General features: G+C 38.6%; 1 protein-coding gene across 1 annotated transcript in view; it reads left to right on the forward strand.

Moving 5' to 3' along the window:
- LOC103353833 (CUB and sushi domain-containing protein 3) overlaps positions 1-16,445 on the forward strand; it is a 218,033-nt gene that overhangs the window by 190,371 nt on the left and 11,217 nt on the right. Inside the window, exons 60-63 of the mRNA XM_008276992.1 lie at positions 3,660-3,833; positions 10,269-10,442; positions 10,983-11,056; positions 12,403-12,514. Coding sequence (XP_008275214.1) covers positions 3,660-3,833; positions 10,269-10,442; positions 10,983-11,056; positions 12,403-12,514 — 534 coding nt within the window. The remainder of the gene's footprint in view (positions 1-3,659; positions 3,834-10,268; positions 10,443-10,982; positions 11,057-12,402; positions 12,515-16,445) is intronic.

Here is a 16,445-nt window from a genome sequence, read left to right on the forward strand (position 1 = left end):
GTAGGGGGAGAAAAAAATAACCCTAAACCTAACATGGCAGGAAAGATGCCCATCATGTGCCTACCTTTTGTCAACACTGTCATAATCGCAATATGAATGAAGTCAGTGCTTTCTGAATTGAATAAATGCAATAAGGTGAATTAAAACCTAATTAGTCAGAAAGGAAGCTACTGTACAGAAGGAAATGGCTATTTTAGATTTAGTTTTGAAATGTCATGTCCAAATTAAATTCCTTTATTTTCTTTGTGCATCATTGTGTTAAGTCTTATTTGTTTAGATCATTTTTTAAGTGGAATTTTAGGCTTCAGTCACTTTTACCATTAATTATAAATCATGTAACCTACAAGATCACAGGCTGACAAAAGATAGAACATATAGTCACTTGGAAAGTGATTAACTGTACTCAAATTCTCTATCCAACACAAGACAACAGTTGGCGAACTAATCGAGGAAGTGAAATTACCAGCTGTAATCTTATTTTGGTATTAAAGACAGCATGATGATGTTTGTCCTGCAGTTTGCGAAGTTGCTTGTATGTTGGGAGTTATTTTTTTCATAGGATACACAAAGGCAACATTCCTGGTTTGGAGGTTTAAAGTAATAAGCTCGGTTTCACTTAAGACATCCACTAATGCAGCTCCTCTTTATGGTGCTGCTTGGTGAAGAGATATTCTTAAATCTGCCTTCATCTGGCTGTAAGTGTATATTTTTGTCATGTATTTTGCAAATGAAACTTACTTTGTTGTAGCACTGCCAAAAAACTAAATCTTAGCTGGAGAACCGTGGTGTTAACATGACAGTTTAAGTAAGTAGATTTATAAACTAAACATCTCATCTTGCCAGGCAGTTGCAAGGCTTGAATAAAGCCTGACTTTAATTTGCCAGTGTTTGTTCAAGGGTTTCATCACACACAAGTAAAAGAAAGACAGACTTGAGGAAATGATGGGTGTTGAGGGAGGATAGTAATAATATAAAACAACTGCTATAATTTATTCACATCCCTAAAACCCATATCCCATATGTGTCCCCATGGGTTCATCTCCAAGTGTGTCAGAACAAATTCTGTGCTTTATTATGCATTCATTTATTACATTTGTTGAGCAGGAAGTTTGTGGCTTACACAGACGCAAGATGTCCCCTCATTTCTCACAGATAATATTCAGTATACTCCAAACCGAGATGGCAGAAAAATTCCTCACAGTCAAAACACAGACTATTTCTTTGGGCTAAAGACCTAGTTTTCACTCAGTCATAATCCACTCTGTGTTCAATGGTGAAATTGTGCCAACTCTATTGCTTCTTGATATCTGTAAAATAGCAGTATGATTTAGTACAAGGAGTGTAATAATAATTTTGACAACACATGTTCATTTTTAACCTGCATGTAAAAGCTAGCTTAAATTCTGCTGTGTTTTAAAAGCAGCAGCCCCTAGGCGCTCTGGGACATATTTTATCATTCTGGATATGAATTGGAAGATAAAACCTGTATGAATGACAATTTATTAGAGGGAGAATGAGAGTTTATTACTACATCTAATACGTTTAAAAAAAACACTACTCCCTCCATCGACATTTATCAAAATTTTAATTAGAAACGCAAGGCCCAGGGTGTAGCCATATCCATGTAAATCCACATAAATCACAGTAATTATCTCTAAGACTTGTCTGTTATCCTTGAGTTGTATCCGATAGCTGTTTTGGTTCAATTGACTCAGAATAGAAGAAACTGTTTTCTTAAGAATTTTTAAAATAATCTGTCACGCTTGTGTCTGTTTACACTATATACGCAATCACTAAGCAAGTGATTATTGTAACCGTATCATTATTTCTATGCACAATTTCCAACTCTAAACCATATGAATTTAAATGCCCGTTTGATTAAGTCATGTTTAGATGAGATGTATTTGTGTAATCAGAAAGAGTGTTCCCTAGCAGAATTTACATTTTATTTAAGGCGTCCATAATTATTAGGTAGCTTCTTCACCTCAGGTTGGAAAAAAAATTACCTGACATCAAAAGCTGAATTATTGAAGCATGCCCACCAGACAAGCATTACGTAGCAAATAGTCAGCAAGGTTGCAAAACATGCATTGAGAAGAAAGGGTGAAAAATAGCTGCAAATGACGTCAGACAAATTAAAAGGGAAGTTAACATGAATCCATTATCCTCCAGTGCCACCATACTGTAGAGCTACAGTTTACCTGGAGTGTCCAGAAGTTAAAGGTGTTAAGTGCTCAGAGATGAGGATAAGTTAAAGTGAGCTGAAAAACAACCACCATTGAACAAGTTTCACAAACTAAAGATTGAACTAAGAAATGCCTGAAGACTTATTTTTAAAGGTGTTGGGGACAGATGAAATAAAAGTGACTTTGGTTGGACCAGGTGGATGAACCTGTGGCTGAATCACTAACCAACACCACAGCAAGTCAAATCTTGTAAAATGGCTTTTAGAGGAATCCAACACTTAAAATAGCTAAACTTTGAGGCCTGAAACCTGGACAATGATACGCTTTGCATTGAGTAGTCGACAGGGTTGAGATAACAAGGTGCAAATTAACTGCAAAAGGTTTGAGAAAAAAATTAATGTGACGTGACCAGAAAGAGATTATCCTGCAGTGCTACCATATTCCAGAACAGTAATCTAACTGCAGCGTCCAGAAGAACAAAGCACTCAGACACAAGCCCAACATAAAAGTGGCTGCATCACTAACAGACACCACTGTGAATCTGGTACCAGCGAGGTATAGAAGAGGTGTTGATATTGGCAGCTATCATTATGAGCTGAGTAGACCTTGTTGGACCTTTCTGGGTTGAAGGTGGACTGAAAATCAGCTCCCAAACCACCGCAATGTCTGGATGATACTTTCTTAAATCAGTGGTGTAGGAAGTAGTCTACAATATCCAAGAACAATGCTCCATTACATGTGTCACAAATACTCCACTGCTAGCCTAGCCAGCAAACACCTTAAAGGTGACCAGAGAGATGGCACGGTGCCTTTACTTACCTGATTTAAAAGGATATTAGGAACTCGTGGTCCCTTCTCAAATGTGAGATTTACAGCGAGGGACGACAACGCAGAATGAATGGAAGGCAGTTCTTGGAAAGCAGAGGGACTAATGTTGATCACCGAATTCTTTTGAAAGCCTAAAAATGTCATTTTGTTGTCATTTTGTGTTACCGATTTGTTACGCTTAAACATTTGCTTTTATATATATATATATATATAATTTATAAACCTAACAATTTAGAGAGCAGTTCTGTGAGAAAGTCAAAACTCCCTTTTTCTCTGCTAAACATTCAGGGTCGAGGCTCTGTAACATATTGGATTTACTGAGAGCATTGTAATTGTTCAACAGTAAAATGAATCCTGAGGAATACAATTTGCCTAATAATTGTGCATGCAGTGTGAAATCCTATATTTTCAGGACATTTGAATGGTCTTGTTTAATTTCATATTTTGACTTAGACACGTCGTGGTTGTCAAGTGACCACATTCTCTCTGCAGATAATACCCTCAGCTCTGCCTTCTTCCGGTTTGCTGTAGACCTTCACCACTGCTGCAGCATAAATATCTGTTTACCTCAAGCTTTACCGGATCTGTTTTGTGCCTTGACTGTACTCTGATAAGCTTGTGACTCTTTCCTCGCTATCCCCTCAGTGGTGACCTGTCCTACACCTCCAGCCATCCCCAACGGCCTCCTGGAGGGCTCCGTCCTCGAGTGGGGCACCAGTGTGAGCTACAGCTGTTTATCTGGCTACGAGCTCTCCTTCCCCGCTGTGCTAACCTGCACCGGAAACGGCACATGGAGCGGAGACCTGCCTCAGTGCTTGCGTGAGTCATCCTTTTCCACTTTATTTTGTACTTACGTTTATGATAATTACAATGGTAATCACAGACATCTATAGAGGAAGTCTATGTTTAGGCTGAAATTATCTTGGTGACATTTGTGCTGCTGTCTGAAATGTGGCAATTCACACAGTGAGCTAATTTGGGTCTTTTCTCTTGATGTCCCGTTTTAGACATTATCTAGCATATGAAATGGTAGACTCATAATTAAAGTCTGGCATCCTGTTGCTTTCCCTCTTCCTCACATATTGATCATGAAGTCATACTACATCATTGAGAAATAAAGATAAAACACTCTGCCATGTCTCATAAATTTGCATGTGAAATTACCAGGATTTCCACGGTGCATGAAATTGGTGGAAACATGGAATATTGAGAGGTATAATAATCCGAGAGGAAAAGTCATAACATTTTACATATTTCTTCGGGGAAGTCATGACATAGCAGGTAATTTTTTAAAGGTCTCTTGGCAGCGATATACCTGCATGTTATTTTAACACTTGTCTTGTACTCTCATTACATGAGTTTTAAGTTGTGTTCTCAAAGGCAAACCCACTTGCACCTCTTTGCAGGTTATTCCAAGTTAATGAAATTAATGTAATTCATAAGTAAGTCATGAAATTAAATCAGGACCTTGGTGGAAAAGTTGAATTACAATTAATGACACGCAGAAGGGACATTGTTGGTGCTGCCCCTTGTTAGAGCATCGAGGATTTTGTGTAAGTGGTTAGTATAGCTTCACCTTGAACCTACCACCAAAAAAACGGCTCTTTGAAAATCAAATGCATGACAATATGAAGGAGAAGGACATTAGACTATACCTGTTCATGAAGAAGAAAAATGAATATTTCATCATTAGTACATGAAATGGAACCTCTAATTTACATTTTGATGAAATGAAAAGTGATTTGACCTCTAGCCCTACAGTCAAAGCTACAATGTTGATGATGAAGATGATGATCTGAGTGGACCCACAAGTGGAGTGTCTGATGCTACTTACTACATTAAGACCGTCTCTGAATCGTCTTTGCAAGCATAATAATAACCTCTGGGATGCATGACTGCTCAAGAGTGTCTGGCTGTCATCTGAATCATTCTTGCACTATATCAGTCCGACAGAAATTAAATATCCAGAAGGGTAAAGCACTTACATGTGTTTTTTTTTTCCTCTCACTCTCAACGTTAGAACTTGCTTGAATGTTCGTTTGGACAAAGTGGAATTAAAACAAATGCTACTAAAAAAAATAGTCAAGCACAACACGCCAAGTGTTGAAAGACGTGTTGTTTTTTTCTGAAGCATCGCCACTTAAACTGGTGGATGTAGGCAGTCCTTTTGTTTTCACTGGTGAAGTGGTGCTCTTGGCTAACTGATTATTACAGCTCTCTTATGCAAGTAATCTCTGCTATCAGATGTGAGCGAAATTAGATGGTATTTCAGTACCACATGTTTCACCACAACAAACAAAAACTGAGACCAACCACTGAGCACATTTAATTTTGCACTTACGCTTTTCCGTATTTTCAGTCATAATGTAACAATATTAATGTCTATATGGAATGTGGCCGGTAAACATATGAAAAAAAACAAAAGCTGAGACCTCAGAATGAATAACAGATTTCCAACAGATTTTTTTTTCTTTTTGCACTTTATAAATCCGTCTGCTCTATGCACAGCATGCCCACAAAACCTATTTATGATTATTTTAGTAAATGTATACAGGCATTCTTGGAAAATAGTCTACTTGAGTTTTATGATAGAACTGAATGTATTCCAGCATACAAATACTTGAAGGTGCAGGGAAATACGATTCAGTTGTTTTGCAAACACAGAATAACATTTTACTAGCTATGCAACCTTTGGTATTTCCTAACAGGTTTTCTACTTATGTCGACATGGTAATGCTTTTTTCATATAACTATTCACAGGGGATGTATAGAATACAAATTTTCTGTGCAGCTTACGATTCAAAGCCTAAATCTAAGGTTATGTTACGCACTATGCAGGTAATAAGCAGAGCGTTTACGAAACACAGACACCCAGCTGTAATATTTGTTGCTGTGGATGTTCATGCTGTCCACTCACATATTCATGATTGGATATGGGATCAAACATGTACAGATGGAATTCAGAAGTGTTGATTTCCGATCAAGAATAAGGAATTATGTTACTTGTTTGGTTTACACTTTGCTTTCAGAACCTTGACACCGACATGAGGTGCTGCTGAGGTAGCAGACACAAGTAGTCTTTTAGGAAGGTGGGCCTTACAGAAGCTGGAGATAATACTTCCTGTTTCAGACAGAGGCTCAACTAAGGCTACACAACAGAAATCATGAGATAGATAGGGATTTCTTTGAACTGTGAATTATGCAAAGCTGCTCTAGTGACGCCCCAAAATAAAACTAGAGACCATCTGGTGATGGAATCACACCAGCTGCGATGTTCGTCAACAGTTGGGGCTCTGACCTATGAGTGCTGATTGTATACAACACCCACCTTCGAACTCAGTCTTTAATTTAATGTCAGCTACACACTTGTAAAGTTTGGTGGCTACATTCTGCACAATAGAGATGTGACCACTGTGAAAAAGTCTTTACACAGACAGACATAAAGATACCTGCTAAAGCCCTCAAAATTGCCTTAGTTGTAGGTGTCTGTAGTTGGTGTCTCCACATTTTGCCATGATGGCACACACACACGCAGGCATGCACACACATGCTCACACACAAGCACACAAACACAGTCAGAAAAACAGACTGACATACTTACTCAGAAGGTACCCATTTGGGTAGTTAGCATCTGAGATACAGCTGACAGGCTGCTTGTGTTTGTGACCGTGCAGCTAGAAGCACAGCACCTTGTGCAGCCATTTGCTCCTCTAAATGACCACATGGCAGCTGTTTATTGTAATTCATGTAAATGAATGAGCACACTGCTTTCTGAATTATATACTGCCTAATTGTATAGTACCATATTTTCCTGTTATGACTAGATTTGTGTTTTAGCAAAGCAAAATGACTGTATGTGTGTTTTATTTGGAGTGCACTGGTGTCTGCATTCTGGTTCTGTATTGATATGTTGGATGAAACATGTCAACTGATCATTGCATGGATAACAGTCCACTTGGTAAATGCACCATGCCTAGAAGCTGTCAACTGCAATTATGATGAGCAGTGACATCCCTCAACACACTACAATCATTTTTCCACATCAGCACCCCCAAAACAACCTCCTGCAGCAATGTGAGCGAATAACCTTTATGTTCCATGATACTGTTTAGTGTGTCCAGGCAGAGCACCGTTTTTGACACAGTAATTGCATTTAATAGCTCCATTACTTGTGAGACAGACTGACGGTTCCAATGATTGTATAGAATTGACACACACTAAGAGCCATTCACCATAAATGTCATTCAGTGGGATCAATAAGCAACTTTTGTAAAGAACTTGGGTCTCCTGCGACATTACTCGAAGTGGGAGCAAGTATGTAATAAATCACTGTGGTTTACCAAGGCAAATAAATGAGCCTGGAAAAGGAGAACAAAGGGGAAGAAAATGCTGATCATATTTGGTGTAGAAAAGGCTATTATCTATGCATTAAAATGTCAGCACAGCACTATCTAAAGCAGTCTCAGGTGGTAGGTACTATAAATTGTGAAGTCATTATTAAGAGATAAATCCTTAGTGTCAGTGCTCCCAGGGTGCTATAGCACTGACCATTACTGTATTTTTTTTTTCAAGTGTACACATACATTTTACACGGAGAAGCAGTGAAAGCACATAAGCCAGTAATGTTTTTGTATCCCTGCATGACACAAAACTATAAAGATAATTTCCAAGAAATAGTCAGTACATTGCATTATCTTGTAGACTGTAGATATCTTTCATGTAGCAATAAAATTGTAAGCTCAACAGGAAGAATAATCAGATTTCTATTGGTCACATAATACACATTTTTTTACAAATGAAACCTGATACATTTAATACATTTTGTTGGTTTCAGAATAATTTTAAAGCCAACGCCTTCGTGTTTATTTGACATAGTATGTTTGCACTGCTCTATATTTCAGAAATGCAGCTGCAATTCCTTTTCAGCTCAGCACTTTCAGTTGAAGACTGTTCAACAAAACTGGAAGAATCCAAGGAATCTTAATATCTGTACTTTTATAAGCATTTTCTGTCAAACACGATTAAGATGCATGTTCATATTCCCTGTACCAACACACAGGAAACAGCATATTTCAGTCATAGAGAATGCTAGTTCATGTGTCTGCACAGATAACTCTGTGATCCCAGCTTTGAATCTGGCCTTTGCATACTGATTACTTAAAAGCATTGATAATTCATCAAGGAAGAGGAGAGGCTATGTGAGAGAGAGAGTGAGAAGAAGTTTGACTAGTCTCTCTCCCCCTCCTCCACCCTCACACACATACTGTACATACACATGCACACACAGGGACATTAAATATGCTGAGCTTGGTTTGGCCGGGGGCCATTCCTCTTATATATCCATAAAACAGTACATTATTTCCTGCAGCTTGAAGCTTATGACTGATGAGCATGTCACCTGTTTGGCCTGTACTGTCAGCCCTCCAAAAAATGCCGTCTGAATACTAAGTCTTACAATGCCATTTGAAAAGTGACTAGAATTGTTTTCAGAACCGGCAACCGACATTTGCATCTTTATTTGTTGTCATATCAAACACAGTCAAACTATTGCATACTGGGGGGTTGAAAATCACAATGCATCGTCTTCAGAGGGGGCCTGCAATATAGGCAAACATATTTCCTAGAAGAAGATATGTCTCAAATACAAGGATTTGTTTCTGAGATAACAGTATTTGCAGTAATGGCTTTATTCAGCCATTCCTGCATGGGCTGGATTCTAATCTCCTCTTTTACTAGATATCTATTATGTCAGGGATTGGCTGTGGGAAGACCCTGTTGGTTCCTTACTTGTAGGAAGAGAGCAAGCAAGAACTTATCTCTGTCTCCAGACCTCCATGCAGAAGCACATGTCAGGTCTGGAGAAGCAGCCTGCCTTATTATTGGCTTGATCCCGCAGTGCTCTGGCTGCATGACTGAACGCTGTGACTCTCATCCTCGTCTCTGCTCTCACATAGACTGAGAATTTCTAAACCCCCTACAGCTAACAAGTGACGTTTACTGATCAGTATGGTCGTGGATTAATGGATGGATGTAAAGTATAAGACGGATAGAGAGATACATTGGGAGAGTGTAAAATGGCTTACTTCTCTCACCATCAAATCCATTCAGTTGAAATTATTCCAGTCAGTTTGATTAGATGTCTATAAGCAATAAATTGAAGGAGCAGCGGTGATAATCCATCGAGCTTCATCTGCCGAGGCTGTGGCTGGAGTCCTATTAAAAAAGTCATATCATGCAAGCAGCTCAGAGAGTAACAGCAGCAGCAGATGGCTTCAGTCGTGTTAACCTCAAGGCCCAGTCAGAGAAATGAATGTTTCACTTGCTAATTATTTTGATCTAAAATTGAGAGCCATGACCTCCCTCACTCCCTCTTTGCTGCCAAGATGAAAAGTCACATACCTGCTGGAAGCGAGGTTGATTGTTGGAAACAAACAAAACAAAAAAGTTGGACAGAGCAATTCATCCTGAGACAGTGATGTCAGTACATCTGCCCACATGCAATAAGAACGACTTTGTACAAGAATAGTGCCAATGCAATTTGAATAATTCAGTCCTTGAAGACTTTCCAAATCATACAGAAAAGCTATTATTTTAGCAGTAAATACTCAAACAGGATATAGTAAAAAGCCTGTGGAAACCAACAAAACTCACAGCAGTGAAACCCCTGTAGACACCTGTAGTCTGATCGTATGTGGATACAGCAGTAGCCCACACACCTTATTATTATTACTATTACTGTTGTTATTATTATTATTATTGTTATTATTATTATTACTATTGTTTTTGTTACTATTGTTGCTGAGGTTGTGTTGGTATTGTTGTTGTTGCTGGTGCAGCAATTTCCCTGAGGTTTCCACCAAAGGGATCAATAAAGTTCTATTCTATTCTATTCTTCTATTCTTATTATTCCTGAGTTAAATACTAGAATAGAATAGAATAAAACTTTATTGATCCCTTCGGTGTAAACCTCAGGGAAATTGTTGAAAACTAAAAACAGTAACTAAACAGTCCTCTGAATGCTGAATTCCATCCAGTATTTTCTACAGCATTCCTTCTGTGTTATGAGGTGAAAAAGAGGTGAGTATTTGAATTGCAACATTGAGGCATATCAATGGGGCATCAGTGTTGACGCGAACAGGAGGAGGGTGCTGCTGCACAGAGCACATTTATCTTGTATAGTCGGTAACATCTGTGTTGGATTTGTTGGCTCTTAACTTATCATGTCAGCAATATAACACATTTCTGCCTCCGCAGCCAAGTTCTGTGGAGATCCTGGTATGCCTCCCAAAGGACGACGAGAAGGACGCAGTTTCATCTTCAAGTCAGAGGTGACGTTCAGCTGCAGTGCCCCCTACGTGCTTGTGGGATCAACAACACGTATGTGCCAGGAGGACGGCACTTGGAGCGGATCTCAGCCTCGATGTATAGGTATCAAATATTAGTCTATATGCTAATATAGGTAAATATTTTCTGTAGTTACACCAGCATCTGATATTTCTGCATCCCTGATGGTTTATGCACATTTATGGTGAAATAACAAGAGTGCTGAAACTCAACAAACATGATGTCTGCCAGGTGTGAATAAAAGTGAGAGCAGCTTACATAAATAACTGAAGTAGAATCAATCCATTCTCATCCAGCGCTGATGTAAAACAAAATCACAATGATATATAATATTTGTGTTTAAAACTTGTTCTTAGGTGAAATGCTTGGTATTTTCAGCCAAGGAAGTGTTTCTCTAAATACTTGTGTCTGAATTGTAATTTAGTTTGACCAGTTATTAAGAGTTACAGAAGTCCATATTCCTGAGACTTCCGAAAGCCAAAAGCTTTAGGATGGTCGGGTTATTCTGGCCATGTTACCACATCCCTTCAGTCATTGTCTTCCAGTACGTGGTACTCCAAACAGAAATGATTGTCCCATTGTCATTCCTAATTCCCTCATTATCACAATGTTTTCTTGTTCCAGAGCCCACAAGATCCACGTGTGAAAACCCAGGGACACCTGAGCACGGCTTCATGAATTACACAACAGGATTTAAGGTAAAATAGCAGAACTACAGTAGATTTATTTTGTACGAGATTGTGTCGTGCACTTGAACTGAGGTGAATCTGTACCAAAAGCATTTATTTTTTTTAAAAAGCACAAAAATTAGTTGGAGACACCCAAAGCTGACCCATATTATATAATATTGCAATAATTTGTACCCTGATTTCCACAGACTGTTTGAAGGCAGCATATTAGAAACTTACAATACAGTGCTATTCAGTACAACACTTTCTGCTGCCTAAAAAGATAGCGTTTATTGAATTTCAACAGATTTCATGGATACACACCTGCCTCGGTGTATTTAGCAGGTGTGCAACGTAGTGTTATGGACTCATTTAGCACAACATATGTGATATTTAAAGGCTGTTCTACCTAAGAGACAGGAACAGATGAATATGAGCAAGAAGCACCAAATCAAAGTACCATTCAAAGCTCCATTGCGTTAACTGTTCATAGTCCTCTGTCAAATGGGCAGTTTCCAGGGGAATTCCCAGGTAGAATCATCATTTATTCCTTTGGATGATGTTATGTTGTGCAAGGATGTAGCACTGAAGTGTGTACATATCCATCCCTGGTGGTTACGCAGAAGTAAACTAACTGTATTTCTCCAGCCTTTTGAATGTTTGTGTGAAGACATGGTGCACTTCTAGATCTATAAGAATGTACGCTGTATGCCATTTGTGGGTATGTGTAGAACAAGCAATGCAAAAATGCATCATAGTCCAAAAAAATTGATATCATGACCAGTGGTGTGTGCACAGTGGCTCCCTTGAGATGCTTTCAGCCAGTGTATTTCATTTTATTTCCTCCCTGCTGCTCTTAGAGAGTGTCACTTACAAGTTAAGTGCAAACAATTTCTCCACAACATTCAGCAGAATATCTGATATAAAATTTGTCCCAAATGAAAGCGGGAGCAGCTTATTTGGATCAGTGCATGTAATGGCTGTAGTCCTGCATTTTCTGCATTGCTGAACAACCTTACCAGTATCTTGACATCACCGAATGAGACAATCCCGTGCCAATACTGTCTTTAAACAGTCGACTGGGATGGTAGCTGAAAATAAGTAATTTATAAAGATAATAGAAAGCAGTTTGGTTCCATAGTTTTACCAAAAACTCATCTCTTTATAACGTCTGTGCATTAGTTGGGAACACAAACATGGACCAGCGCCTCTAGGAATTGTCTCCATCTGCCCTCACACACCATGGATAATCATTAAAAAAAAACTTTCTGTGCAGTATTTTTTCCAAGCTCTTTAGATGTGAGGCTGGGAGCCTATTGGCATTTGCATCAGTGTATTGACTCTTTCCACTTTGTGCGCTGTCTGTTTGTGGCCAGGTGGGCAGCAGAGTAGACTTCCAGTGCCAACAGGGACACATACTGCAGGGCTCCACCACCAGGCTCTGTTTGCCAGATCTCACCTGGACTGGCATCCAGCCTACCTGCATCCGTGAGTTCCTTCTGCTCTTGCTGTATCTTCAGAATACTCTCCCTGTCTTTGCTTTTCACCTTTCTTTCTGGCATCTTGTCACTATTTATCCGCATTGCTGGCTACTCAGACGCTTCTCCTCAACCCCTCACCCCCCACTGCCTCTGTCGACACCTCCTTCCAGTACAGCCTCTCTCATTCGCTCCATCCTGCCTTAACCTCTGACCTCCCAGTAGATTGCAGTTTGTGCCTCAATCAACCTGCCATCATTCTGAGAGAGAAGTGTTGACTGTGATTACTGTCACTCTGTTTGAACTAGTTGAACTGTTGGCCAACACCAAACCAGAGCTGTGCAGTCTTGCCCATTTGCTGTAAAAAAGACAAGTGTTTTTTTTTTTCAGACGTGATGTAATCTAATATCTCAGTGGAATCCCTTTCAGCTGCAGTATTTTTCATAGAAATAGCCTCACTTCAAGTCTCACTATAGACTGCATTTTAGTGAGCACTTACAGTGTAAACACTTGTGGGAAGATAAGGGGATTCACATGATATTTTGTAATCTTGATTTCATAACTACAAAAAGATGTGACACCCACTTGAATCCCGGAGACATTTATGCTGAGGAAGCAGAAGCATTGTAATACCTACCCTTCATTCTCTGCCTGATCCACGCTGCTGCTCGGCTTTATGTGTGCCTCTGCATGCGCATTGTAGAAGTTTTACAGGGATTTTGAATCCTTGAGTATCTGCATGCTGTCTTTTTATTATGTGCACACTCAGCTAACAGTTTGTTTATTACTATCACAGTACACCATCACTGTATTAAATCCTAGCTGCATAAAGAGTTAACATGTTTGCTGTTGATGTGTTTTTATTTTTTTTTACAGACATATTCATTCAAGTTTATGATCATATTATAGGCTTTTGTGCTGAGAGGTGCTTCAATATTTAGCGACACCAATTAAAAGAATTACAGTCTGTGATTAAGTGCAGATACAGGCCATTTATGTAATGAACCAGTTTGTGCAAATTGTTTTTGTTATGGTCTCTATACATATGCACATTATATGTTATACACTTCTGTTGCACTTCTGTTAATGTCCTGTTAAATTGTCCTTTTTGTCAGAATTTTACAGTTGCATAGGAAACTGGCACAATATTTTCACTCATCTTATCATTCAGGGAGTTTAATTTCAAATTATTATTTTTTAAACATTAATTTGGACATTTTGACAGCAGAAAAGAGTAAGAAAAGCACACCTGTCTTTAGTTCTGATACTTGACAGCTCCTCAGCCTTACCTGCTCTACCTGCATCTTCAAACTGTTGACCTTGTCATCTTGCTCACCATGAAATGATTCAGGATGTTGCGTATCTCCTAGCTTCTTAATGACATTTATTGCCAGCGCTGTGATGGGTTCCTTAAAATAAAGCAGCAGTCAGAACCAATTTAAGTCAACATAATTATAGGTTAAAGCTCCAGCAAACTCCTAAAACTGCCAGAAATTTGATTATAACCCAGAGAGTGGCATCTTATAACTGGAAAGGTTTTACTAGCTGTGTCAGGTGAGGAAGAACATCTGCATACAGATGAATGATTGATGCAAACTCAGCCATATATAATATGTATGTACTGCAGTCAAAATCATTGCAGGTTTAATGGTTCTGTGGCCATCTTGGACCTCCTAAAAACATTAGTAAATAACAAAATGGAAGATGAACCAGTGAACCAGAATTTAAACTTTTAAGCTGTGAAATTGAATTTTCCTTAAGTATTCTTATTGTCTTCTGAGGAAACCTAATGCATGATAATATAGCTTCTGTTGTTATGGAAATGCAAATGAAGATTCTACAGATGGTGTTTTAAAGGCTTAATATAAAACACTTGATCTGCAACATCTTTGTACGCTTCTGCCTTGAAGTGGGCAAAACAAGCCGAGGCCACGAGTCAGTCAATTGCTAGGCAAATCTATTCTATACACCTCATTAAAATTCTTAATATTTAATCTGCTGTGTGTTTAGATATGGTAATTGAGACTGTAGACTTCATAGACTGATAATGGGATTAATAGACGTCATATGGCCTGACAAAAAAAAAAAAAAAAAACAGGGATGAGGGGGAAGAAATCTGTTCACAAGAACTGACTTTATTCTTTATATAAGTGATACACTGCACCACAGTGAATTGTATTTGAGAGGCTGGACATTTTTGCCTTTGGATACTCTGAGAAATCATTCTAGCAGCCACATTTATTTTCACATTGGTTTGTCGTGACTCGTGCAGTTCCGTAGGTGCAGTGTCTTTGCCAGGTATGCTTGTCTGCTGAGGTTGTAGCATTTCAGGAGCTGCTCTCCGATCCCCGTCCAGTTAACTGTGGTGGCTTAAAATGCATTGATTTATTTGTCATTCTCAACACTGCAATTAAAACAGAGGAATGTATCTCTGATGGTCACTAGATTATATCTACCCTGTAGCTTTAGGAATGAATTTTGTCAGAAATGTGACTGACAAATATATCCCTTAGTCTTTGTGTTAAACATTGGTGATCTTATGTTGAATTTTCATATTTATGACAACAACGTATACGCTGCAACCTGTCAGGTTTATTTTATTACAGATGTCTTTTAAATTCAGTTAACTTGCCCTGTAACTTTGCAGCACATTGGCTCACTAACTTGCAAGTAGTAGAAACATCCAGTTGATGTTATACATTCATATCATACTGCCAGCCATGTTTTCTGAGAGTTTTTCATTAAAAGACCTTGCAAACTTTAAATTTGCAGGTCAAGTGTATGAATATATATGTGTGCAAGGAGAAGCCAGACACTTTTTACAAGTCTGCACATACAGTGTCTAGAAAAAAAAAATCAGAACCCTCTGGAATTGCCCGGTTAATAAAATGTAATCTGATCTTTATCTACGCCACCAGTACAGACAAACACAGTGTGATTAAGCTAATATCACACAAACAATTATAATCTGCTAACATTAAACATTCATACTGCTGGTGGAAAAAGTAAGTGAGCTCTTGGATTTAATAACAAGTCAAACCTTCTCTGCCAGCAATAACCTCCAACTAGCATCACAAGTAGCTGCAGATCAGACCTGTACGTCTTTCAGAACTTTTTTTTTTTATGGACCAATCTTCCTGGCAGATTTTCTCTTTTTTTCAGATTTTGAAAATCTGTGTTGTACTTTTGGAGTCATCTTAGCTGGACTCTCATCTCTATTGAGAGTTGCCAGTGCTAAAACGTCTCTATTTATAGACACTTTGTCTAACTGTGGACTGATGAAGAGCTGAACTCTTGAACTCTTGTAACCTTTTCCGACTTCATGCAAATAGGCAATTCTTGACTGCAGATCTCTTCTTTTGTGAGACATGGTTCACATCAGCACAGGCTTCCTGTGAACAGCAGACTCGATGTGTTTTTTATAAGTCACAGCAGCGCTCACCCACACCTCCAATCTTGTTTTATTGATTGGACTCCAAGTTTAACTCCAGACTCTGATTAGCTTTTGTTGATTTCATTAGCCCAGAGGTTCACATCAGGTTTGAATGATGTATTCAATAAGGACTAGAACAAGACAATGACTTATATGTTATTAGTTAAAATAGCTTGTGTTCATAATTATAGCTTTTGGCATTTGGCCTCTTTTGAATAGTGCCTACATGTAACTGCATCACTATTTTTGGGTTACTGTGACTTAGAGTGTAATGTTTATATATATTTCTGCTTCAAAGTAAAACAAATAATTCATTTGTACTACAGTGATGTGTATAACATAGATTTTTATTTTATAAATGTTTCACTCGTACAGCCCTTAAGATGACCATACAGACCCAGTGGGCTGTCCAGCCCATTATATATAGTGGATAAACAGCGGTTATGTATATGTATTTGAGTATGAGTGCTTTTGTATGGATCTAACACTGTGAGTTGACCCTCGGTCA

Source organism: Stegastes partitus, unplaced genomic scaffold (assembly GCF_000690725.1).
Source record: "Stegastes partitus isolate 25-593 unplaced genomic scaffold, Stegastes_partitus-1.0.2 Scaffold85, whole genome shotgun sequence".
Taxonomy (NCBI): Eukaryota; Metazoa; Chordata; class Actinopteri; family Pomacentridae; genus Stegastes; species Stegastes partitus.